At 36.6% G+C, this 27,253-nt stretch overlaps 1 protein-coding gene across 9 annotated transcripts in view; it reads left to right on the top strand.

Annotated features, from left to right (window-relative positions):
• Positions 1–12,523: 12,523 nt before the first annotated feature.
• Edem3 (ER degradation enhancing alpha-mannosidase like protein 3) overlaps positions 12,524–27,253 on the top strand; it is a 71,982-nt gene continuing 57,252 nt past the window's right edge. For 3 of the 9 annotated variants that reach the window (XM_040276765.2, XM_021722560.3, XM_021722557.3), the window contains exons 1-2: positions 12,527–12,949; positions 16,796–16,841. In XM_040276765.2, the coding sequence (XP_040132699.1) occupies positions 12,789–12,949; positions 16,796–16,841 (207 nt within the window). In that variant the 5' untranslated portion in view covers positions 12,527–12,788. Of the gene's footprint in view, positions 12,950–16,795; positions 16,842–27,253 lie in introns of all 9 variants that reach the window. The other 6 variants (XM_040276763.2, XM_040276764.2, XM_040276766.2 and 3 more) reach the window with 6 other exon arrangements.

The following is a 27,253-nucleotide window of genomic DNA, read 5'->3' as shown; positions in this document are numbered from 1 at the left end:
AGATCCAATTCAAAGGGAGGAAATGAGACCTCACCCTTTAGAGGAGGTGAAAAATACTAGGGTCATGTTTTTCAACCTATCTCACAAACGTGCTGTTGTTTTATTTACAAAAAAACCTTCTCCTGGAAATAATCATTTGATAGTATCACATGAGACAATTCATATCATATGAATTTTGTCACACCATTATTAAAAAAATCATCCTTTAAAAGATTTCTTTTATTTTCCTGGCTTGCTTTTCCATCCTTTGGTATTTAAATCACTCTCTTTGAAAGAAACTATTGTATCCTAATGACGTTGGTGTGAAAGTGATGTTTGAGTGCAGGCTAATTTCTTAGAGCTCAGTTCATTAGTGACTATTTTCATCTTAGAATGACTTGCTTTCTTCCACAAACTTGTATTTGCAGAGCTTAGAATGAATTTTCTGATAAAAGAACTTCTATTGATATGAGAATTTGTCAAACAAATAAGAGACAACAGGGACTGTTCTGTTTGCCCTGGGGAGGAATAGTCTGGAGCTGGGGAAGGTGGCTGACAGCTGTTGACAGCTTTTCTTGCACAGCCTTGTACTTTTTAAATTCAACTAAATAGGAAGACTCATATGGCAAGAATTAGGTTTATTTTTATTATGGTAAAGGGAAAAGTTTCAGAAGTTGAAGTACAAAGAACCCAATTTCTTCCCAATGTGAGGAAGGGCTATCTGATAGAATTAATAAATAGAAAATATCTTTATGCAGATTAGCAAAACATCCACCATTAAAAACTGCTCAACCCCAAGCCAACAACCCTATCTATCCAATAAGTGCTCTTGCATTGACTTGGAGTATGAAGGAATTTTAGGTGGAGAGGCTGTTGGTTTAAATTTTCACAACCTTTAGGTTAAAGCAAATTACTACGGAATAGATTAATTCAAGCTTGGAAAAGAGCAGCTACCTTCTCTCTTATCCAACAGACATAATTTAAAATTTAATTAATTTACATTAGAAAAAGCAAAAGAGGGCTGGGAGTGTAGCTCAGAGGTAGAGTGCTTACCTAGAATATACAAGGCTCTAGATTCAGTCCTCAGTGCCTGCATCTGCATCAGCATGCGAGCAGGCAAGCACAGGAGAGCTTGAGCTTGTGTACACACACACACACACACACACACACACACACACACACACACAGGCAAAAAGAAAAAGGTGAAATTAGTGATCATAGTTTATTCAGCAATATATCTAAAAATCCATTTAAATATTCAATCAACGTTCAAAAATCATCTCACATACTTTAACAAGTCTCCGAAATCTGTGATATTAGAATAAAATTCATCTATTTACACTTGAGAATGAACAGTTTCACGTGCTCAAGGGCCACACGTGGATGGTGGACTTCACAGTTTGAGCACATGCCATTAGTGAAATCTAATCAGATTTCCAGGGGTGAAAAAAATAAACCTTCATAAACACAGAACAGAATTGTTTCTAAAAATCCAAGTTTCTTGGAATCTTGGAAGAATGGAGGTGATGAAGAAAGACTTCTGTTTACTTGCTACATTCTCCCTCCCTTGAGTGTTAATTCTCATGATTTCCCTGCCTTTTTGCCAAAACCCAATATAAAGTAAATCAAATAAGTCTGCAAACCACTAACTTTTCTTATCAACTCTGATAGGCTCCTCCTCTCCAAAAATGGAACAAGAAGTAACAGCTCTGTGGTGCTTTTATGCGAAGGCTACTATATTTTTTTATTCTTTAATTTTAGGTGCTCTTTCAATCGCTAGTATTCTAGCTTTTACTGTTTACTAGCTACATCTCTTATCACCATGGGATTTAAGTACTCACAAGGGAAGCTGCCTTGCAGTATTTCCAGTAACATATTATTTCTACACGTCTTATACTGAGGAGAAAGAAGAAGGAAAGCCAAAATGATAAACTGGGCCACTATAAAGATTCCCCAAGGCTCAGTCAAAATAATGAGGTTTTTAAGTACCTTTTCAAAGAGATAATTTATTTATAGTAGTAAGGGTTTCAATAGATAAAACTATAGATAGCAATAAAAGTGAAAAATAAACTGGGATTGATTTTCCCACAGCTAACCCAGTTTAGAAATCTTTTAAGTGTTTTAAAAATTCATATTTGCATATTCACTATAAGTTTAATGATGACTTATAAAGACATCAAAGCAAGAATTTTGACACAGACTGCCAAGTGTTTCCCAATATTTGTTATTCTCTTCTTTTTTCTAGTTATTGAATCCCCAAGTTAAGATGGGTACATGGCTGTTCAGAGAAAAAAAAAAAAATCTCAGCCTTGTAGCCAAGTGTGGCCTAGGGATTAGCTCCTTCCCCAAAAGATGAATACAGGGATGTTCAACTTCCACGCCACATCTTTATAAAGAAAGCTGCCTGCTGTCCTTTCTCTTTCTACCATCAGGAATGCTGGACACTTTATCTGATGCTGGTGAACCCTAGAGACACCTATCCACTGATAGAGCAACCTGAGCTCCTGAACAACCATCGAATACGTAGGCCATCAGCCCTGGATCATCCACATACTTCTGACTGTTACCTGAGAAAAATACCTTCCATCTTGTACAAGCCATTGTATTTGGGGTCACTTTCTTCTAGCACCTTGGCTTATTCCGTAGCATCATCATTGTCATTTGTACTACTATGCTCAAAACTTCCTTCTTTAAAACACACACACACACACACACACACACACACACACACACACACACACACACTAAGCCTGCTTAATGTGGCCAACCTCCCAGAAAACATGATCCAGGTCACATGCACTACTTCCAGAATAATTGGTCTTTCAGTGTAGCAACAGGAGGGTGAAACATAGGGATAAGCATCTTTTCAAATACTCCATGGAAGCTGCTGCCTACTTTTTAAAAAAATATTTTTTGAGTTGTCAATGGACCTTTATTTTATGTATGTATTTACATATGGTGCTGAGAGTTGAACCCAGTGTCTCACATGTGCTAGGCAAGTGCTCTGCCACTGAGCCATAACCCCAGCCCAGCTGTGCCTACTTTACCTATGTATAAAACTGGCTCTAATTATTTGGGAGATTGATTCAGTTCACTACCTAGAAGAAACTTTGTAAAATGACTTAATAAAGTTTTATTGTCCAATCTCATATGTTTATTTATTCATGTGAAGGCAAACCTAATCAAATTAGCATGTCTTTTATTAATTTTGATTTTTTTATTTCACTCTTTTCAAATTATTTAATGGCCCTAATGTTTTTCTACTAACATTGACTGCATTAACTGAGTATACAGAATCCACCCTAGAGGAATGTGCAAATAAGATAAGGACCTTTCTGACTTTAACTGACCTTTCTGCAGAATGAGACACCATGGACCACACCCTCCTTGAAACTTTCTCGTCCTTTGAATTATTACTCTTTGCCATGGTTCTTTTCCATGGTTGCTTCCAAACTTTCTGCTTTAATTTTTTTTTTTTTTTTTTTGCACTGGGGATTGAACTCGTGACCCTTTACCACTGAGCTGAGTCCCCGGCCCTTTTAAAATTTTTTTGGAATTTTGAAGTAGGATCTCACTAAGTTGCTAAGGCCCTGCTAAGTTGCTGAGGCTGGCTTTGAACTTGCAATCCTCCTGTCTCAACTTCACAAGTCCCTGGGATTATAGGCATGTACCACCACCAGCTCTGGTCTTCCCCCCACCCAGTCATTTTCCTCTCCCTCTTAACTGTTGGACAGTCCCCAACTTTCTTTTTTTTTTAAAAAAAAATATATTGTTTTTTAGTTGTAGTAGTTGGACACAAGACCTTTATTTAATTAATTAATTTATTTTTATGTGGTGCTAAGGATTGAACCCAGGGCCTCACATGTGCTAGGCAACTGCTCTACTGCTGAGCCACAACCCTAGCCCCTATCATTCTCTTTCCACAATTATTTTTATCTGTTTTTGGGGAGTCACGGACATCATGGAGATTGTGGTAAAAGTCCAGGAAATTTCACTGGGGATTGGGGAGAAGAAGTCATGATGAAAGTTTAGGATGACATGGACATCCTGAAACAACTGGTAGACCTCCTAAGGGTACTTACCCCTCAGGTTAAGAGCCACTTTTATATGGGTGTAACTACCACCGATGTGGCTAGTGACTCTCAAGTTTTGTATATTTAGCCTCTATGCTTATTGTATTCCTTCACTTGAATGTCACACAGGCACCTCAGATTCATCTGTCCCAACCAAACTCATGTCCTCCTCTTCCCAATGGTCCTTCATCTGTGGTTTCCATTGTGTTGAGTGGTACAGCCATTCAACCGTTTGCCCAAACTGCTACTTATGAACAAATGTCTACTGAATGACTAAACTGATGAATGAATGAAAGGATGGGTCAAATATGATGAAGACAATAGGGGAGCCCATTTAACAATATTTCCAGAAAACTGAAGAACATAGTTTTTCAGAAGTGTACTCAGAGGATTTCATGTGATATAGTTATTAAGTTCAGTGAATCTTACCTTATAACCAAGAAATGCTAACTTATCAATACCTTCTCTAGGGTCTTGCTCCTCATTATGACATCTTCAAAGATTTCATCATGGTTTACACATAGCAGGTATTACAAACGACACTCAAGAAGATAGGACACTCTTTGAACTTTAGGTCACTAAATTTGGCAGCTTTACCTCCCTGAATTTCCTTAACTCTATTTGCTTTTCTCAGATGGCATTTGTTTGCTGCTTCATGTATGATTTGTGTGCTTATCCTATATCTCCCACCAGAGAGGGTTTTTCCTACAGACTCTGTATTTATAGCTGGGAATGGTAAATTATTCATTATAGAGTTAATGAATGCTTTTTATATTTAAAAACATTTAAAGGCAATGTAGATGTCCTATAAGTTAATTAAATGTTACAAATAGGATAAATTGTGCATTGCTTTCCAATTTGAGAGGAGTCTACTATCTATCTATCTATTTACTTATTTGGTACTGGGGATTAAACTCAGGGGCACTTGACCACTGAGCCACATCCTTAGTCCTATTTCGTATTTTATTTAGAGATAGGGTCTCACTGAGTTGCTTAGCACCTCACCTTTGCTGAGGCTGTCACCTCAGCTGTCACCTTTGCTTAGCACCTTTGCTTTGCCATTTAATGACCAGGAAACTGAGGGCCACTTGGTACCTCATTTTCCTCTTCTGGAGAACGAGACTCATTATAGTACTTACCTCTAAGAATTGTTAAGAGGATAAAAAAAGGGCTGGGGATGTGGCTCAAGTGGTAGCGCGCTCGCCTGGCATGTGTGCGGCCCGGGTTCGATCCTCAGCACCACATACCAACAAAGATGTTGTGTCCGCCGAGAACTAAAAAATAAATATTAAAAATTCTCTCTCTCTCTCTCTCTCTCTCTCTCTCTCTCTCTCCTCTCTCTCTCTCCTCTCTCACTCTCTCTAAAAAAAAAAAAAAGAGGATAAAAAAAATACTTACACAAAACACCCAGAATGATGTTAAGAACTCATTTAGAAACCAACCATCAAAATTTCATTATCCTAACAAAGTAAAAGAGTGAGGGTGGAGATGAAGGTGGTGTTCATGTATTAGATTAGGAAATAATGGAATTTTGTTCCTTGGAAAATGTGATAAACACAATTCTCGAATTCTCCCAGCTCAAAACATTACCATCACCCCCAACCGGTCCATGACACCACAAAATACCTAGTGGATACTTTCAAGATGTAGCCAAGAGTTCAACATGTTTTATTATAAATTTTGACAAGGTTTCTGTATGCTACCAATCTACAGTGCTGAACATTTTAAAGATAGACTCATCTTTACTCATATCTCTGTCTTCCAGGAATTCTACTTATTTATTCAATAAATATTTGTTAAATACTTGATATACACTAAATTTTGATTTCACAACAGCTAAAAGTTTCATTTTCACAACCATTTACAAAGAGTCTGCCTTAAAATAATCTCTTTATACAAAAATATATTTTTAAAAATTTTATAGTGGGTTTTGATCCTTTGAGATGAATAATAAATCTGTAAGAAACAATTTTATTAGAAAACATTTTCTACTTCTCAGATCTTAAAAAAAGATGCTTATTGTGAATGATTTATGATTTAGAATGAACTGGGTATAAATTTCACAGAAATAATCTCTTTTTAGTATTCCCTACTTAAAACACTTATTTTCCCTCTCAGACCATGGTAACCAATTTTAACTTGCCCTCCCCTTGACACGCATTCCTCCAAAAATAAAAAATAAAATAAAATAAAACCTTCCTGGAATTGAACCAAATCTAAGGCATACAGCAAAAACAAAAACAACAACAAAAAATTACTTTAATCAGAGAATTCCAGGTTGTCTAGCTGGCCTTATTATTGGTCTCTGTTGTCATCCTGCCATTGCTGCCAATCACTGTTGAGGGCCCACTGTTGGCAAGACTCAGGCATCATCAGAGAAGGTAAGAAAATGTCAATGGCTGCAGCTTAACTTTGGTTCGGAAGCTCCAAAAAATAGTAAATATCAGAGAATGGCCCATAAAAAATAATGGAACAATAGCCACTAATTGGCGTAAACAGAGTCAACCAGTGACGGGTTTATGGGTGACAGAGGGCTGCCTCTACCTCACACAATAGCACTTTTTATTTCTAGCAGCCAGCTCACTGCTGAGCCTTAGGCCAGCATAATCTCTTCTAGAACCCTCTGATGAGAAAAGACCAGCATTTCTCAACCCACACACATGGACCCACAGCTTTCTTTCTTTATCATTTCAGGAAAAGGCATTCCTGTGGTCTGGAATTTTGACTTTGCCTGAAAAAGGAATGCTCTTCCAGTAAATGCTCTTTCAATGCATCCAAGAGATGTGCATCTCAGTTCCCACAATTGACTGGTAAATCTAATTCTACACCAAAGGTGTGATTTTCATATTATACTTTTTAATTAAATTATTCTAATTTGTTATACATGATGGAAGAATGCAATTCATCTCATATTACACATATAGAGTACAATTTTTCAAGTCACTGTACACAAAGTATTTTCACACCATTCATGTCTTTATACATGTACTTAGGGTAATGATGTCTAACTCATTCCACCATCATTCCTACCCCTTTGCCCCCTCCTTTCCCCCCCTTCCCCTTTGCCCTATCTAAAGTTTCTCCATTCCTCCCATACCCCGCTCCATCGCCTTTTTGAGTCAGCATCCTCATATCAAAGAAAACATTCAGCCTTTGGTTTTTTGGAATTGGCTTGCTTCACTTAGCATTATATTCTCCAACTTCATCCATTTACCTGCAAATGCCATGATTTTATTCTCTTTTAATGTTGAGTGATGTTCCATTGTGTACATAGACCAAAGTTTCCCTATCCATTCATCTACTGAAGGGTATCTTGGTTGGTTCCATAATTTAGCAGCATAATTTGTGAATTTTGCAGTTCTAAATATTGATGTGGCTGTGACCCTGTAGTATGCTGTTTTTAAGTCCTTTGGGTATAAACTGAGGAGTGGCATAGCTGGGTAATGGGGGTTCCATTCCAAGTTTTTCAAGGAATCGCCATACTGCTTTCCAGATTGGCTCAGCAGTGTGAGTGTGCCTTTTTCCCCACATCCTTGCCAACACTTATTGTTGTTTGTATTCTTAATAGCTGCCATGCTTACTGGAGTGAGATGAAACCTTAAGAGTAGTTTTGATTTGCATTTCTCTAATTGCTAGAGATGCTGAACATTTTTTGTATGTTTGTTGATTAGTTGTATATCCTCTTCTGAGAAGTGTCTATTCAGTTCCTTGGACCATTTATTGATTGAGTTATTTGTTGTTTGGTTTTTCTTTTTCTTTTCTTTTTTTTTTTTTTTGGTGTTAAGGTTTTTGAGTGCTTTATATATCCTAGAGATTAGTGCTCTATCTGATGTGCTTGTGGTAAAGATTTGCTCCCATTCTGTAGACTCTATTCACCTCACAGATTGTTACTTTTGCTGAGAAGAAGCTTTTTAGTTTGAATCCTTCCCATTTATTGATTCTTGGTTTTAATTCTTGCTCTATAGAAGTCTTATTAAGAAAGTTGGGACCTAATCCAACATGATGGAGATTTGAGCCTACTTTTTCTCCCATTAGGCGCAAGGTCTCTGGTTTAATTCCTAGGTCCTTGATCCACTTTGAGTTTTGTGCGTGGTGAGAGGTAGAGGTTTAATTTCATTTAATTACATGTGTATTTCCAGTTTTCCCAACACCATTTGTTGAAGAGGCAATCTTTTCTCTGATGTATGTTTTTGGTGCCTTTGTCTAATATAAGATAACTTTAGTTATGTGGGTTAGACTCTGTGTCCTCTATTCTGTACCACTGGTCTACAGGTCTATTTTGGTTCTATCATATTATACTTAATGTGGTAGAATTTGGGTGCAAAAGTCCCCCTACCTTAGTGTTCTGGGGTAAGTCTAAAAGGAAATAGCATCAAATTTTGTTAAAATGCATATTCTTGGGCAAAAGAGATTGAAAATACAGCTTAATTTCAATATTAGGTCTCAAATCATGTCTGAGAAATAGAAAAAGGCCTGGGGACATCTGTGGGGTAGCAAGTCATCTGAATTCTTCATTCTCTCTCTTGGAATTTGGATAAGTCAGACAATTAGGCAGGGAGTCAGTCCACAACATTCACTGACTACTTTTTTCATGAAGTACTCCTTCTAGGGCCTCCAGTCCCAAGCTGTGAAAGTAGAATAAGCACTGTCTTGAGTTCATGATTGCAAGACTGGGTTCTCAAGAAGAGAAGTGTTTTGGAAATTCCACACACTCACAAACAATGGGAAAAGCGATGTGAAGAATGACAAAACCACCACTCCCAAATTCCATGCTAGAATTTTAAGAGTAACTGGATCTGTAATATTAAAGAATTCATTTAGGGGCAACTGCTGCTGTGTAACCTGTCTCATGTAGCTGGTCCAAGCCTCCCAGACTCTTTCTGAGCCATAATGTTAAAGTGGAGCCTCTCTCTTATGTTTGTGAACCCATATGGTTCTATCTAAGCTCCTACTCCTTCCTCACAGCTGACAGAACAAAGATATTTACATAAGTTACAAGGCTGTGCAAACAAACTCTTAGCTGGTTAAAGGGCACTTTATAAATGACTCTTATTCTTTCTTTCTTCTACTTAATATTCTTATTTTTTTTTCTGTACTAGGTATTGAACCTAGGGGCACTTTATCACTGAATCTTATCCCCAGTCCTTTCTATTCTTTATTTTGAGACAGGGTCTTGCTAAATTACTTAGGGTCTTGCTAAGTTGCTGAGGCTGACCTCAGACTTGTGAGGTCAGCCTCAGCCTCTTGAGCCACTGGGATTACAGACTTATGCCACCTCACCCAGCAATTTCTTATTATTTCTAATGGGCTTTACCCATCTATGAATTATGCTGATCCACAAAGTCCTTATCTTTTATTCTCCTTAAGGGCTTTTCACCAGTGTTTTCTCCCGTGTAAAACACCAAGCTCTCTCAATTAATTCCTATATCCTTTTAATCAGTAGTATATTGGGCTTATAAATTTTTCCTAGGGTCCAAAACTGATAATTAAGAATTCCTATTATTTTCATTAAGGTGTTAAAATGGATTCTCCTTTTTAATTATTATAAGTATTATCTCCTTTTCTTTCTTTGTTTTTTGGTGCTAGGGACTAAACCCAGGACCTCACTCATGCTAGGCAAGCCCTCTACCACTAAGCTGCACTTGCAACCATAAATGGGTTCTCCTTTGAAATGCATTTGTAAATAAATATATGTTTCACTTCCATGGGGGATCCACCTTAGATTATGATACATTTCAATACTTTTTAGGCAACATCAGCTTCTCTATTTAGAGGTTTGCAGGTCAGTGAAAAATGGACTCAACCATTAGCTAAAAAATAAATTTTAGTAAAGAAGAAAAAGATGCTTATTATTTAGCAAGTCAACAAAAAATATGTTCTGGCTTCTCAATGATGATACTTAAAAATGCAGTGTTAGCTTCAAACAAACAAAAATGCAGACAATGTTAAATACCTAAAAGCCAGTATCTCTCTTTCTTCAGTATGCTGCTTCGTAATGAAAGTTAATAGTCAAATTGGACTTCTTATGAAGGCTTGAACAGCAGGAAGGTAAAGAAAACTGAGTCACTGACAATATTCCACTCTAACTGACTTGATTATATTTCCATTAACTCAAAGCCATTGACTGTTTTTTTAATGTTCTTTGTTCTTAGTTTTCAAATACTGGATGATTGGTGTTGACCTTTAATGTGTCATGTTCTCTATCACACAGCCAAGATCAACTCATAGGTATTTATTGATTTAGCTAACTTCATCATTAAGTTTGCCAGAGAGGATCCAGGATTTAACCAATGCAGGATTGCAGGTTCATTAAAAAGATAAAATTAAACACTGTTTAGAAATGACCTCATGTGATTTACAGCATTCATATATGTACCTAAAAACCATATATTTTTTTTCATTTTATAGGTGAGAAAACTGAAGTGATCAGAAAACAAAAATGCTCAACATTTTAGTAGGAAACACACAGGTTGGAGTTTTGGTACTAAATAAACAAGTCATTATTACCCTTCCAGTGGTCACAATCTAATGAACATGATAGACTGTGAAATATGAAATAATAAAGGCACAGACTACAATGGAGGAACAAGAGAGAGGGTGACTTGTACTGACTGGAAGGTTAATAATGGTTTTGTGGGCCTGAGTTATGGCTCAGTGGTAAAGCGCTTGCCTAGCATGTGTGAGGCACTAGGTTTGATCCCCGGCACCACATAAAAAAATAAACAAATAAAATAAAGGTGTTGTGTCCATCTACAATTAAAAAAATATTTTTAAAAAATGATGGTTTTTGTGAAGATGGAGTCTGATCCAAGCCTTAATGGGGATTGTGGGTATTCTACAAAGATGGTGGGGTAGAAGACGGGACAGTAAGGGCAAAGGCACAGAAAGGATGTAAGATCCTTGCATAAGTAGGAGAGAAGGGAGAAAGTGTGCAGAGCATTTGCAGATGTCCTTGAATGCCAATTTGGTAGCAGTGTAAAAAAGAACAGGATGGTAGAGAAATCACAAGGAAGCCATTGCAATGGTTCAGGAAAGAGGTAATGAACACTCAAACTAAGCAGAAGTAGGAGTAGGAAGGCAATAATTAGAAAGATACCAGAGGTAGAATCTATGTAATCTGGCAACGGACTGGACACCAACTATAAGGGAGGAGGATGAGGTGAAGATGATTCTAAATACATTGATTTTACATTTGAGCTACTCTTGGGCCAGGCATAGGAAATTTCTCTTAGGGAGGGTGGGTATAATGATCAGGGCATACACTGATCTAGAAATCAACCAAGAAATAGAGTTGGCTCCATATAAGAAATCACCAAGGAATAATTAGAGAATGAAGAGAAAGAGGACAGAAAGAAACCTGTATTTGTAAGAGGAGGAGTTGGAGGAGGAGGAGGAGGAGAAGGAGGAGGAGGAGGAGGAGGAGAAGGAGGAGAGAAGGGGAGTGAAGGAGGGGGCGTCACTAATGGAGCCTGAATGGTTAATCAAAGAGGTAAGTGGTAAAGTTATACAAGCCAAGGAAGTATCCAGAGATCAGAACTCCGCTGAGGGGACAAATAAGCAATTTACTGTGGTCACAGAAATCACATCCACGCTCCTCCACTTTGCACTTACTGAAATACCACAAAAGAAAAAGCAATGTGCTTTTTCAAGAGGAACCTACAGCTCATTTTATCTTACACCTAACTTTTTTGATAACTAGTCCTTATGCACCCTTCTTCGTCTTTGTGGTTCTGACCCAGTGCTAAATGCAACGACTTCTGAATCAGACGCTGGCTGCAAAGCAATCCAGCAGTGTCAGGAGGATTGGTTCACTAATTCCTCTAAGCCTCGGTTTCCTCGTGTGCAAATGATGGAGGGCTGGTGGTGGGTACTTACCTATTAGAGTCAAGAAGAGTGTATAAAATAATGTAAGTAACACTTGAGCACAATGCTGTCAAAGGCTTAACTCATTTGCTGTTTTCGTGTTTTGTAATCTCCCTGAAGGCAGAGGACGGTTCCAACACTACTTCCTAAGCACCGACCTAGGTATGGTGCGCCTCATCTTGTCCGCCCTCAGGGAAATATCCCGCGTAGGAAGAGGGATCAACAGCTGACGGGACCCTGCAGCCCACCGAAGGAGGATGCCGCGGGGCGCTGGGGAGAGTGGGGCGTATGGAGCCGCTCGCGCCCCGCGAAGACTACACATCCCAGGGTGCAGCGCGCCAGCCAGGGACGTAATTTACGGAGGAGGCGCGAGCAGGGATATGGGGGTGCGGGGCTCCACAGCGCAGGCTGGGACTGGAAGTCCCCAGGTGGCGACTTGGAGGGTCGGAGGAGGGTCGGAGGAGGGTCGCAGCGGCGGATCCCTCCCCCGTCCCGCCTTTCGTCCACGTCTCACTTCTCAGGGCCAATGCGCTCGCCCGGCGCCGGCGCTGGCCCTCTCCAAGGCGGTCTCTATTGGTCCTGAGGCTCAACGCCGAGGCCCTACCCGGAAGTAGCGTTGGGGGAGGCGGTTTCCTAGACTACGACACCGGAAAGCTGGGGGAGGCGCTCCCTGCTGCTGAGGGCGGAGGGCGGTGGCAGCGCTGGCGCTGGGGACCGGCTCGGTGGCTTCAGCAAACAGTTTGGCGCCGGCGGCTGCCCGCCTCACTCCACGTCCCGCCCGCGGCACGGCTTGCAGCCCCCTCGCCACCGGCGTCTGGCGATGTGTCCCACGGACCGGGCATAGCAGCTGCGCGTGCGCGGAACCGCGGGGCCATGAGCGAAGCCGGCGGCGGCCGGGGCTCTGGGTCTCCGGTCCCCCAGCGAGCGCCATGGAGCCTGGTGGCGGCGACGGCCGCGCTCTGCCTGGTGTCGGCCACGTCCGTGGGGACGGCGGTGGCCGCGCCCATGAGTAGGGAGGAGAAACAGAAGCTTGGGTAAGGGTGCTTGGCAGCCTGGGGTGGGTTTCCTGGTGAGGCTGACCACAGGCGAGGTGCCTGTCATTGACACCCGGGCGCGCAGTGGCCTCCCCTGTCGCGAGTGGAACAGCTGCTGCCGCGCGAGGACCTCGGAGGGGTGGACAGGGGTCCGGGAAGATGGGAACCGCTGCCCGCGACGTGACCTCGAGAGGCTGTCGAGGTGTCGCTCGGGTTGTCGGTGACATGTGCGGGCTCCTTGAGTCCAGCCGTGGTGTGTCAACACAGCTGCCATGTCAGTGACCCGTGAGGGGGCTACAGCCCATGTAGCCGCGTGCGAGAGTCCCGAGGTTGCCTGCCCCCAGAGGCGTGGTTAGATTTCTCGCCCAGATGAACTCCCTGCTGAAAAATGTTGCTGATCTCGCATTAGTTAAGGCTTACACCTGTTAGGGAAAAGGGACGTTCATTGGAACTTGACAGATTTTACTATTTCCTTGCAGTGTTTTCCTGACTGCGGTTTTCATAGTAGACTGTTTGATAGTATTAATCAAAAGTCCTAAATAAGTGTACCTACTCACTGTACCCAGAGTCGTTTTATCAGCTTGAAAGTGTCATAAAACTATCAGTTGTATTTTCAGCATTTAATTTAGGCTCAGTAATGCTAATTGTCACGAGATTCCGCATAAGAATAAGAAAAAAGCCGAGAACCAGTAGAAGATGGGCAAAAGTATGAACAGTCAAGTCAGAGAAGAGGGACTGCAGGTGGTCAATAAACATGAAAAGTTATTCAACCACATAAATGTAAGAGATGCAGATTAAAACAAGACAGCTGCTTTTGCCTAACAGATTAGTAAATACAAAACACAAGGATACTGTACTGGCTAATTACGACTTGGGGAAAAAACTTAATGGGAGTGTAAATGTGACTTACAGACTGTATCTGTAAATTTACAAAATTAAAAAGTGTGCATACTGTTTGATTCATCAGTCCTACCCCTGGGATTCCGTCTTGGAGAAATAAAAGCACTGAGATTGATGTACATTATAAGAGAACTGTTCCTTGGAGGGAAATGCTTGAATACGTTGCATGTATTATGGAGTAGATTCACGCATTAGGAAGAAGGAGGTGCGTCCTTAGAAGGCTGTTCAGGATGTATTCCAACACACTCACACACACACACACACACACACACACACATGCACAAGCAAGTTGTGGAATAATCTATATATAGTACTATACCATATTTTTTAAAGAAAAAATATTGTCTAATAAGATTTGAAAAAATGAAAAGATAATTATTTCGTAGCATTAGGATGAAAGGGAGGTGGAACCATCAGGTTTTAATTTATGTACTTTATTTAAATGATTGCAAGAATCTATTTTAAATAAAATAGCAACAAAGATCATAATGGAAAAAAGATAAAAGTATTAACTATCAAAACAGAATTACCCAGTAAACTAATTAGTGTCTTAAATTTTCTCAGTGAATTTAATGTATCATTGACAACTTTTAATGAATACCCCATTTTGTTAGTACTTTACATGTGTTGTCTCTGTGATACTATTAATTCATGAGGTGAATGGGATTTTCATTTTATTAAGTGAAGAAACTGAGATGTAAGGTTAACTTGTTAAGAGTTGTGAAGCTAGTAAGTGCCACCACTTACCAGTTTTCAAACCACGGTCTGTATGATCTCAGATCCCATCCATTGGGCACTTTCTTAAAACTTAGACATATGAAGTTGATTATGGACTGTAGGTATTTTATTTGACCATTGTTTTTTCTCTTAAAAAAATTATTTGAAGGAGTCATTGGATAACTCATTTTTTATTAGAATTAATTTTCAGTTGGAAAAATCCAACCAAATGGGCTTGAGATTTCAGCTAAAAATTTGAGATCATTTGCAAAAGTGAAGTATAGTTATTTAGGCTTCTTAATTTAGATTGTCCTAGAATAAGAGTAGAATAAGACTAGAGCTACAACTACAAATACATGATGACTTTCCCCTTTGGAAACTTTCAGAATGTGAACTCTGATTTATTAGATTTACCTGTGTGATTTTTTAAAAAAAGTCCAAATAAGATTTATGATAAAAAGACAATGCCCTACCCTTTTCCCTGCACCCCAAACCAAACAGAAAATAAAAAAACTGGGATTGTTATGAATAGTAAGCAGTTGCTTGTAGTTTGTGGATTATTTACCTGATCATAGTCTTATCTTTCATGGAATACATTGTTCTTTAATTTTGTTTCCAAATGTTAGGGCAGCTTTTGCTAATGCTATCTTTTTTGTTTAAAAATGACTATAAAACAATTCAATTACCATAGGTGTTGGCAGGTAATGTAACTTTAAAAATTATCTAAAATGAAAAAGACATGATTTTTAAACTGGAGATATGCTTTTCAATACATTTTTATTCAGTTGTTGAACAGATATAAAATCTTATAGAAACAATTTTTCTGTTTAATATAGCAATTATTTTGTATTTAGATATTTTGTGTTTAAATATGTCTTTCTTAGGACTTGTAAGTCAGAGAGCAGCTAGATATTAAATATGTCCATTTGAATTATGTGTTGTGAAATTTGCTGATCATAAGAGATGTGTAAATGAAAGGATTGGAAAAATAGTGTGTCTTACTTGTAAGCAATCATAATTTACTTATAATTTTGAAAATTCAGTGCTTGCAAAGTTGGGTTAGCAAGTTAAAGCTTGTCATTTGGAACACTCCCACCTAGGCACTACCATTTCTAGTTATAGCAGTTTCTACTTCTTGGTTTTAATTATTTTTTTAAAATATTTTAGTTATAAATGGACACAATACCTTTATTGTTTATTTTTTATGTGATGCTAAGGATCAAACCCAGTGCTAGGCAAGTGATCTACCACTGAGCCACAACCCAGCCCCCATATTCTATCATATCTATACAAATTCATAAAGAATGAATGTTTTAACCAAGTGAATAAAATATTTCTAATGATGAGGTGTTGTTTTCCTTCTGTTACTGGGGATCCAGGACCTTGTGTGTGTTAGGCAGGCACTTTACCACTCAGCTTTGTCCTCAGACAGGATCTTGTTAAGTTGCCCAACCTTCCTTGAACTTTGAATCCTCCTTCCTGCCTCAACCTCCTTAGTAGTCAGGGATTATAGGGCTGCACCTGGGTTTACTGATTGGGTGTTTTAAAATTATTATTATTCATTTAAAAATATGTTTTCAGGGCGTATTCATATCACATACCTGATTTTGCTGGTCTTTATAGCCAGGGTCCAGAAATTAGGTCTTTTCTGTCTCTTTTGGAAATGTGACAAACCATAAATATATTCTTAAACTAGGCATTACTGCTTTGAGTTTATCTGGAAAGACATTGGCTTGATTAAATATTATTTCATATCACTATTCACACACACCCATCCCTCTCTTTTGGTAGGACACATAGGATAAATAATGAATGGTACCAATAATTATTTCTTTTGGAGCTCTCCAGTAGTATTCCCCCTTCAAGACATATTAAATAATTATGTTAAGAGGTATAGTAATTGGTTTTCATCATCAGATTTCCTTTCATCAAGATTCCTTCCCTCTGTTCATGGCACACATCATTTGCAGGTTTTTTTTTTTTTTTTTTTAGGAAAAATTATAAGATGAACTTTTTTTCAATTACCAGGAGTAAAGTTTGGTCCAGCTCTTTGCAGTGAATTTATGAAAATTTATTTACTAACTGGTATATTTCCTGACTCTCTATGTCCCCGTCTAACTAAATATTTCTTTTGCTTTTTGTTGGAATATTTAGGGAGAATTAACTTTTTGTAACATGATAAATATAATGTATTTAACTTTTCTCCATTTCTGTGTTTTTTGAAATTAGGAATCAAGTACTGGAAATGTTTGATCATGCTTATGGTAACTATATGGTAAGTAGAAAGCTTATCTTTTCATTTATATAAGCTGATTATTATATGGGCACCATAACTGGGAATTTTGAAACCCACATTACTAGCATATTTTTTAAAGAAAGTTTTTATTATGTGCATGTGAGCAAATATGTAATAGTGAGTTCCACCTTTATGTACAATTATAAAGCACCAATTAACAAAATATGGAAAGAAATTTTAAAAAAGATTTTAAAAACATCTGGGCAAGCATAAGCAACAGAATATGGTGGTTCCAAGTGAATGGATAGATTTTCAATTTATTCTTACCAAATAGGTAAGAATAAATTGAAAATCAATCAGTCATTAATCTTTGTATTTAAAGTTTCCTTGGAGCTGGGCTCTGTGGAGCAAGCCTGTAATCTCAGTGCCTTGTGAGCCTGAGGCAGGCAGATGAGAGTTCAAAGCCAACCTCAGCAACTTAGCAAGGCCCTAAGCAACTCAGTGAGAACCTGTCTCTAAATAAATATATATTAAAACTGGGGGGAGGGTACTTGGGATGTGGCTCAGTGGTTAAGCGCCTTTGGGTTCAATCTCTGGTACCAAAAAAAATAAATAAATAAAGCTTCCTTGGGCATTTTCAACAATGCTCATTGAGTGTTTTATATAACTAGATATTAGGGATGAAAACATGAAAAAGAAGTTAGCCGTGACTTTAAGGAAAATTCTTAAGTTAAAAAACTTTTATTACTTTATATAATCTTTGAAGAAAACTATTAAAAGAGACGAATTGTATCACCTAGCTTCCATTCAAATTATATCCTTGTGAATTCTGAATTGAATACATTTTGTTCTCTGCTATACTAATCTATACATCTATACTGTTTTAAAACTCCTTTAAAATGAAATATGGTTTCAGTTTTACAAGGTGAAAATTCTTGACATCTATTATACAATCTGTAGGGCAGATTTTAGAGTTTAAAAGAAAGTTTTGCATATAAATTTGTGTAATTTTAAGTGTTCAATCAAATTATCCTGAGAATTACTTTTCTTTTTTTTTTTTTTTGCATAGCTAGGGATCAAACCCAGGGCCTGTGGCATCCTAGGGAAGCAACTTTATCACTGAACTATATCCCTAGCCCAAGAATCACTTTTTATAACCTTATTTTCACATTTAAAAAATATGTCCTAGGCGTGGTGGTACATGCCTATAGTCCCAGCGGCTTGGGAGGCTGAGGCAGGAAGATCGAGAGGTCAAAGCCAACACAGCATGGGCCTAAGCAATTTAGTGAAACCCTGTCTCCAAAAATAAAAAAGCAGATTGGGGATGTGGCTCAGTGTTTGAGGGCCCCTGTATGGATTCAATCCTTGGTACCAAAAATGAAATAAAAATGTTAGCAGATTTTCTTTTATGATTATAGTCTTTAAAATGTAGTTGGCAAAAGTTTGGCAGGGAGCTAAGTAGAATTTTGTTTTCAATATTTTTCAAGAGGTATATAGTTCTTTGAATCCATTTTTATTATATATCAACCAAATATCTTCATATAGTAACATCATTATTGTTGATGAACATCTGAGTATATGTACTTTGTTTTTGTCTTTTTAAAACATGTTTTACATTTGATAATCCTTGTTCTCTTTTATATTGCTCATTTAGTAAGAGCACATTTTGACTTCTTAATATTTTAGAATATGATAGTAATTAAGTTTTTGGATCTACATTGAAAACAAGAGTTTTAAGTTTTAGACTTCAGCCATTCCCTTAATATTTTTTTTGAAAATTATTTATACCTGCTTAATTCGGTTTGGATAAAGCATAGTGTAACAAGTCTAGGCTAATGGTTTTGAGAGGGGCAGGTAGATTCATGCTCTACTCCCCAAATCATAGTCGTCTCATAAATGTAGACTTTTGGTTAGAAAGTCGAAAAAAGTATTTAACTAGATAAATTTACTACTTCTTACTAGGAATAGGAGCCTCTCTAAGCTTGATACCTTTAATATCATGTGTCTCTTAAACAACAGAAAGTTATACCAATACATTTTTTTCTCACCATAGAGTATACTTAAATAATGAGTTTGTGACAAAGCAGGTACTGAGGGCAGTCTTCAACAAACTTTTTGGCCCAGTTCCTTTTGTAATCTAACCAGGTTAACATTTTGCTACAACTACTTATGAGATTTAAGCTAGAGAGATTTCAACTCCAAAGACTGGGAATTTCTGAAAGCAGCCTCTTCCATATTTCCAGCGGGCCATACTCACTATAATTCATTTTTAAATGTTCAAATATTTTACAATCTTCATGACTCTTGCATTGTCCTCATGTTAGGCTCAATCTGTGAGGTATGTAACCCAAGATTTAGTCTAGAGTTTATCCTTCCCCTTTTCAGGTTCTCAACTGATATGACACAGTTCTAAAATATTAAAGAGAATCCAGGTACCTTTTAATTGTTATTTGAAGTTACTTGAAAAGTTTTTCTAGTTTCTACATTCCAAAACACTGTTAGCTTGTTACCACGCAAAAATGTATTAGTTTTAGGGTTAGATGGTTTTGAGTTCAACTTCTGAGTCTGCTCTTCACTAGTTTAGCCCTAAACCGATCATTTAACCCCTTGGAGCCATGTCTTAGTGATGTAAAATGGAGATGATTACAAAGTACTATTGTAAACAATAAGATTTTTTGAGAACAGAGACTCTTTTTCTTTATTTTTAATTTTTAATTTTCTGTGCATTGAATGTGGAATATAAGTGCTTATTATTTTTTTAAGTGAATTATTGGTAAAGATAAAATCAAGTAATGTTTATTTTTTGTATTTGAGTATTACACTCAATATTTGCCTTTTCCAAAGAAATAATAACTTTCTTCAAAATATGAGTTTATGGCCAGGCGAGGTGTGTACACCTGTAACCCTGGTGGCTCAGGACAAAGAGGCAGGAAGATCACAAGTTTGAGGCTAGCCTTAGCAACTTATCAAGGAAGCCCTATGCAACTTAGTGAGACCCTGTCTCAAAATAAAAAATATAAAGGACTGGGGATGTGATGTGGCTCAGTGGTATAGCACCCCTAGGTTAAATATCCAGTATCAAATAAAAAAATAAAAATAAAAATTTATGAGGTTGGGGATGTGGCTTAGTGATGGAGCACTTGCCTGGCATACTTGAAGCCCTGGGTTCTATCCCCAGTAACTAACACACACACTTACTCTCTCCCTCCTTCCCTCCCCCCCTTTCCTTCCCTTCCTCCCCCTCCCTCCCTCCCTCCATCCCCTCCCTCTCCCCCCCTGTTTCCCCCCCCTCTTCATCTCCTCCCCCAGCCCCCCTTCCTCTCTCCCTCTCTCCCGGGTTCCATCCTCATTACCCCCCAACACACACACATACACACACTCATGTTTATGGTGAATTTGGGGTTCTTAAATCTCCTTACTTTGTAATTGTCAGTTGCTTACTCTGCTAAAATGTAAAATATCTGGTGCATGGTGGGCTTTTAATAAATGTTGATAGCTTTTCCTCATTTCATAGTTTTCCTTATATTCTCTGGCCTAGTCTGTAGTTAACAGTTCCTTTAGCCTTCTTAGTTCCCAGGAAAACAATGGTATTTTCCAAAGATAGGCAACATAATGTAATTAAGAGCAAAAGCTCTGGACTTGGAACAGGATACCCTTAGGTGGCTCTGCCACCTACCAGCTGGGTTACAATGGGAAAGTTACCTAATCTCCCAGAGCCTGTTTCCTCATCTCTGTGAAATAGAGACAATGGTCTGCAAGCCTTATAGTGATAGGAAGTGCTATGCAAGAATTGACGACTACTCCTCACAACTGCTACTGATAATAGCTCTATGTAAGAATTTACTACCTATTCTACTAACAACTACTAATAATAACTACTACTATTATTATTATGTATCCTCTGCCTGAGATTGATATTGCCCTCTAAAATTTATTTAAGCTTTAATTCTGAGCTTTTTCTTCAGATTGTACAGAGAAGTTCCTTAAAACACATACATTCTTTCCTGTTCTGGGCATGTGCCCTTTGAGTTTACTTTTTATTTCTGGTCATGAAATAAAAGGTTTTCTTCAGTTTATTTCTTAATAAAAATGTCCTGCCCACTCTTGGTAGATTATTATATCTCTGCTATCCCTGGAGTTACATTCAGGAATTTTCTGATATCCTCAATTATTGGCATAATCATTAATATTGTAATGATTGACAGATCTCTAACCTTAATCAGAATTCAGTTTATCCACAGTGAGTTGCACAGATGGCTTTCTCTTTTCCCAAAATAACATGAAATTTGACATTTATTTTGGCAAATCTTGTGTAACCTTATTTAACCCCAGACCATAGTCACTTTAGGGCTCCTAGTAGCATATTTTTGAATCTTTATGCTAAATTCAGTTCACAGATTAATGTAGATGACAAAATGACATGTATTTGGAACACACAAATGTAGAACCTTTTTGGATCTTAACTCTAACATGGTATTTATTTCCCAGTGTTTTTCCTGACTACTATAGAAACTCTCTTAAGCAATAACTGCACTTGGTAGAGCACTAAGTATTACAAGTAGACTTGGAATGAATTGGTAAGCAGAGTGTCCATTAACTAGTAAAATCATGGCTAATGCTATAACCACTTTTAAGTTTGATTTCGTAAAAGAAATAGTTGATTAATGTTTATTGTTGAACCAGAGAAACTGTTTTTAAGTATACAGTTAACTTAATGCCAGTTCTGTGGCATTAAGTTCATTCACATTGTTGTACATTCATCTGGAATTTTTTTCATCTTCTCCATCTGAGACTGTACCTGATGTTTCTTTTTAATAGTTTGTTCATTAAAAAGAATAATCTGGCCAGGCATGGTGGTACACACTTATAATCTCAGTAACTCAGGAGGCTGAGGCAAGAAGATAGCAAGTTTGAGACCAGCTTCATCAATTTAGTGAGGCCCTAAGCAACTTAGCAAGACCCTGACTCAAAATGAAAAATAAAAAGGGCTGGTGACATTGCTCAGTGATTAAATGTACCTGGGTTCAATCCACAGTGCAAATAAAAAAAAAATCTGCAAACAAAAGTATTTTAGAGGATATAAATTTATATTTATCTCTTGGTATAAACCATTGGGGGATTATCATGTATTAGTCATTGTTCCTTGACCTCTACTTTTGTAGCATCCTAAAACCTCACCAAACCTATACAAGAATGCTGTCATATTAAATCATAATGTTTTTTAATTATATTCTGGTACCCCAAATAGAGTTTTAATTCAGGAGAACTAGATCTTTCTGTTTAATATAATTTAGGTATGATTTATGAGGAGTAAAGTTCCAATTTTAAGTGCACAATTCTTAGTTTGACATTTGTATGTAATTATTTAATTACCACCATAATCATGATATAAAACATTTCTAACATCCCCCCAAATTTTCTTTGTATTCCTCTGCAGTAAATTCTTTTCCCTCACTTCGAACCCTTCCAAATATTGCTTCATTTTTTTGTCACAGTAGTTTTCCATTTTCTAGGATTTCACGTTGTCATACAGTATGTAGTCTTTTGATTCAGGTTTCTTCATTTAGCATGATGCTTTTGAGATTTACTGATATTGGTGAGACATCATAGTGTATTTGTTGCTCAGTAATATTCAGTTGGTTTTGATAGAACACTATTTGTTGATGAGTATTTAACTTGTTTCTGATATTATTATAAAACTGTTATGAACTTGTGGGTGTAAGTTTTTGTGTGGACATATGTTTTCATATATTTTCCACCTAGGAGTAGAACTACTAGGTCATATGTAAGTTTAACTTTATAAGAAACTTCCAAACTTTTCTGAAGTAGCTGCAATATTTCGTGTTTGCAACTGGCAGTGTGTGAGTTTCAGTTACTAAATGTTCTCTAAAAATCTTGGTATTTTTAGTCTTTTTAATTTTACCATTCTAGTGGATGTGTAATGCTATTTCATTATGACTTTAATTTGATTTTTCCTGATGTATAATATGTTGAAAATCTTCCCATGTGCCTATTTGCTATTCATATATCTTTTCTAAAATATTTTTCCTAGTTGTAGTTGGACACAATACCTTTATTTTATTTATTTATTTTTATGTGTTGCTGAGGATTGAACCCAGGGCCTTAAGCATACTAAGCAAGCTCTCTACCACTGAGCTACAATCCCAGCCTCTGTATCTTTTTTGATAAAGCGTCTGTTCACATTTTTTTTTCCATTTCAAAATCAAGTCATTTGTTCTGTTATTACTAAGTTGTAAAGATTATCTATCAAGTCCAATTTATCAATTTCTCTTTTATAATTCATGCCTTTAATATCTTACCTAAAAAATTTGTCTAGCCCAAGATCACAAAGTTTTTCTTTTCTTCTTATAGATGTTTTATAATTTTAACTTGTTCATCTAGATTTATATCCATTTTGAGTTAATTTTTTGTATATGGTATGAGGTAAAGGTGGATTTACATTTTTTTTCCTATGAGCCTATTGAATTATTCTATCACCATTTGTTAAAATTAATATTCTTTCCCCACTAAATTACCTTGATACGTGTGTGTGTGTGGGGGAGGGGGTAAACAATCCATAGACCATTTGTATGCACATGTGGGTCTCTTTGTAGACTCTGTCTGTATCTTGTTCTAGTGATCTACATATCCTTATACCAATATCTCATTGTCTTGATTATTGTAGCTTCATGTTGAGTTCTAAACTCAAGCAGTGTTGATCTGTCAGTTTTATTGTTTATTTTCAGTATGGTTTTGGCTATTTTAGATCCTTTACATTTTCACGTAAATTTTAGAATTGCATTGTCAATTTCTATTTTAAAAAGTCCTTTGAGCTTTCTTGTACAGTTTAAATCTGAGAATCAATTTAAAGAGATTGATTTCTTAACAACATTGTCTTTTAATCCATTAATATAATGTTTCTGTCTCATTATTTAGGTCTTATTTAATGTCCAAGCCTCATTTTGTAGTTTTAAATGTGCAGGTCTTTGTGCAGCTTTTGCTAAATTTATCCAAAATATTTTGTATTTTGATGCTATTATAAATGATAGTTTTCTAATTTTCATTCCCTTATTTCCATTAATATTACACAGAAATACAGTAACTTTTGTCTTCTGACAGACTGAGCTTGTTGTTTCTAGTAGCCCTTTGGTAAATTCCTTAGGATCTTCCATGTGGTCAGTCATGCCATCTGCTACGGCAGTGGCTTGGACCTTCAGTAGCAATATTGAAGAGAAATGGTGAGATCCTTGCCTAATTCATAATTTTAGGGTAAAAGTCTTTCACTATTGAGTACAAGTTTAGATGTTGGGTTTTTTGTTGATGTTGTTGATGCCCTTTATCAACTTAAATTCCCCTCTATTCCTGGAATGAGAAATTTGATCATGAATTTTGACAGATGCTTTTTCTGCATCTATTGTTATAATTTTTTTTTAAAACCCTCTTTGCACGGGTTCTAGTTGTAGATGGACATAATATCTTTATTTTATTTATTTTTATGTAGTGCTGAGGATAAACCCAGTGCCCCATACATGTGAGGCATGTGTTCTACCACTGAGCTCCAGCTCCAGCCCTTGTTATAATATTTTATTCAAAAAATTTGCTAGTAGCAAGACTTTATTTCATTATTTATTATTTTTTTCATATAACAATATTATATCAGCTTGATTTATTTTATTGGCCAAAACCAAATTGATTTTAATAAAGAATTTGGAGACTTTTGTTTTCATCTAAATTTGAATACAAACTTGAAATATAATTACATTTATAGTATTAATTTAAAATCATATGAGACAACTCTAGTTTTTTTACTTATTTCTTCTCAGTAGAGAAACATTTAATGAAATAGGATACCTTAAAGGACAACAAATATTCAATGTAGGAAGTTAGTCAAATACTTTAGATAAGTGAATTTCTAAACACCTGAAAAAATTGATAAATGAATATAAGTGATAAATAGAAAAGGAGTGGAATTGAAAAGACAATTGGTAGATTGTGCAGGTGCAGTAGCTAGCATATTCTATTAGTATGTTTGTTAGTTTTTATTTATTTCTGTTGTGTTTTTATTTTAAGAAGGAGTATCTTAGCTGCCTTAGGGAGGAAGGATATTTAACAATGAGGATCTGGAATAAAACATTAAAAAGTGTATGTAACTATTGAAAATAAGCATAACTGGTATTTCCAACAATTTTTATAATTAATGATTTTTTTAATTATTGGTTTTAGTAGAATAAAACCTTTTCTCTTACCTAATTTTAGAATTTATTTTACTAAAAAGTAAATTTATGATGTTGCTTTGATTGTTTTAGATCAGTTTGTCACCTCAAGGCCCTATTAAATTTAAGTCTGATGTGGAGAATCTACTGTTTCTTTATAATTTACTTTTACCCTTTTGCTTTAGCCAGGCACATACACTTAATTTGTATAGGACTTTTTTTATCACTTGTATTTTATTTCTGAGTGGTAGTTATTAAATGTTTTCGTGGCTCTCAGTCATGCCTGGAAGCACACTGTGAAGAGGAGATACTACTGTACTTGGGACAGCCAGGATGTTTGAAGTCTCTGTTTATTTGCCACGTATGCATTACTCTCTGGAGCCCTCTCTAGTTTGCTTTGTGGTTAACCCAAAGAAAAGGGTGTGGTTTTACTTTTATCCTTAATCTTGAAACAAAAGGACATAAAATATTTTCATACGTGGCTCAAAACTCCTTTATGTGATTGTTATGCTTTGCTTGCTAGTTACATTTTTATTATTAGGTAAGTTCAGGGTTTGGATTTTCATATTTTATTTGGAGTTTGTATTTTATTTCAGACAGAGGTGTTTGTGTCTGTTTTATAAAACCTTAAAAATAGTGTGAAGTTTTCTAAGCAGGGGTTTAAAATAGAAAGGAAATTTTAACAACCAAATTAACATTTCAATGAGCTTTTTACAGAATGACTTTTGAAATACATCAGCAACTTTTAAAATTTTGGTTTTCCTGACTTCTGTTACTTATATGTTAAATATTAAACTATAAAGCAGTGAAATATGTCCATTCTGGGAAATCAATTCTATTGGAATTGACACCTGAAAAAGTAATTAGGAATTTGACATGTGAAAAACACATGTAAAAGTAATTAGGGATTTATGATGAAAAAATTACTGAGTACTGTATTGAATTCAGAATTTGGTAGCTGTATGTGGATTCTAATTATATCAAAACATCTGTTGCCTGGAATCCTTTCCTCAGGGAATGAATCATAGAGCACTCAATTTTTATGAATACTTGAAGAGGTTTTAGGCTTCAATGCTTTTTCTTTTTCATATTCTTCAGCCAGTTTTAAAAGTTTGAGTGTTTTGTTTGGTTGGTTAATTTTGTTTTTTTGTCTTTGCCTTTCTATTGACTGTATGTGTAATGTTCCTGGTCTCTATTTTTCTTTTGCTTAATGTACTATGAGTTTAGAATCTAGATAATTCATTTGAGTGAGAGGCAGTAGGAGAAAGTTGGACATGTAACTGGAACCATTCTTGCTGAAATTTAAGAATGAAAACTCATGGGCATTCGCATAATAAAAACAAATTACGTACAGTGTACAAAAGTTTGGACTGCTCTTAGAAACTTTGCCACAGCAGTACCCAGTGAATATATGAAGGATGTGGAGATGTATCTTCCAATTTCTGAAGGAAAGCTGCCTCAAGCATCCATTCAGATTGTTGTCCCAGGAAAACCAGAACAATATTTAAAATAAACTAAATATAAAATAAACTAATATAAAATAGACCTGAGGACACTGGGCAACTAGGAGAAGTCAAAACTAAAACTTCAAGAATGGAGAGTCCATAGAAAAATGGAGTAAGTGACTCCCCTCATGTAGAAGGGCTCTAACACTAGCAATATTGGGAATTGAGATTCCACACTAGAATGCAAATGTAATAAGCCTCGAAAAATCTTTGTCAAAACATTAAAAAGTCTGTTTCTGATGGTTATAAATTTAGAGAGAAATGGAAAAAATAGCAAAATGATATTTGGTATACCACAATTAAAAATATTTAAAAATATTGAAAAATAAGTTGTTTTTCTTTGTAAAACACTCATTAAAAGCAGTTTGAACAACACTTCCTTGCCTGTGGCTTCTCACTGTATCACTTGGGATAGGAGCAAGCATCTTTTCTATGCTTGATGAATTTTCACACTGCTTTTAAGTTTGAATCCACTTCTGACATTTTATCCTTTGCTCTTTTAGTGTCAAGAAATGTTCCTGGACTTCCTTCAATAAGAAGGCTTTTGCAGGCCTCACTTCCTCTGTGATGTCTTCATCCTTTCCCAACCACTTTCTTAAGTTATGTTGGTAACTTGGCTTTCACTAAGTTTCTCTGGCTGCATATGTTTCTTGAATGGTGCAGTGTTAACATTTCCCGGGTCAGCCATTTTTTCTCTAGACCCATTTAGGTTCAATTTGAATTTCACTTCCAA

The sequence above is a fragment of the Ictidomys tridecemlineatus genome, chromosome 10, assembly GCF_052094955.1.
Source record: "Ictidomys tridecemlineatus isolate mIctTri1 chromosome 10, mIctTri1.hap1, whole genome shotgun sequence".
Lineage (NCBI taxonomy): Eukaryota > Metazoa > Chordata > Mammalia > Rodentia > Sciuridae > Ictidomys > Ictidomys tridecemlineatus.
This window is presented reverse-complemented; position numbering and strand designations above follow the sequence as displayed.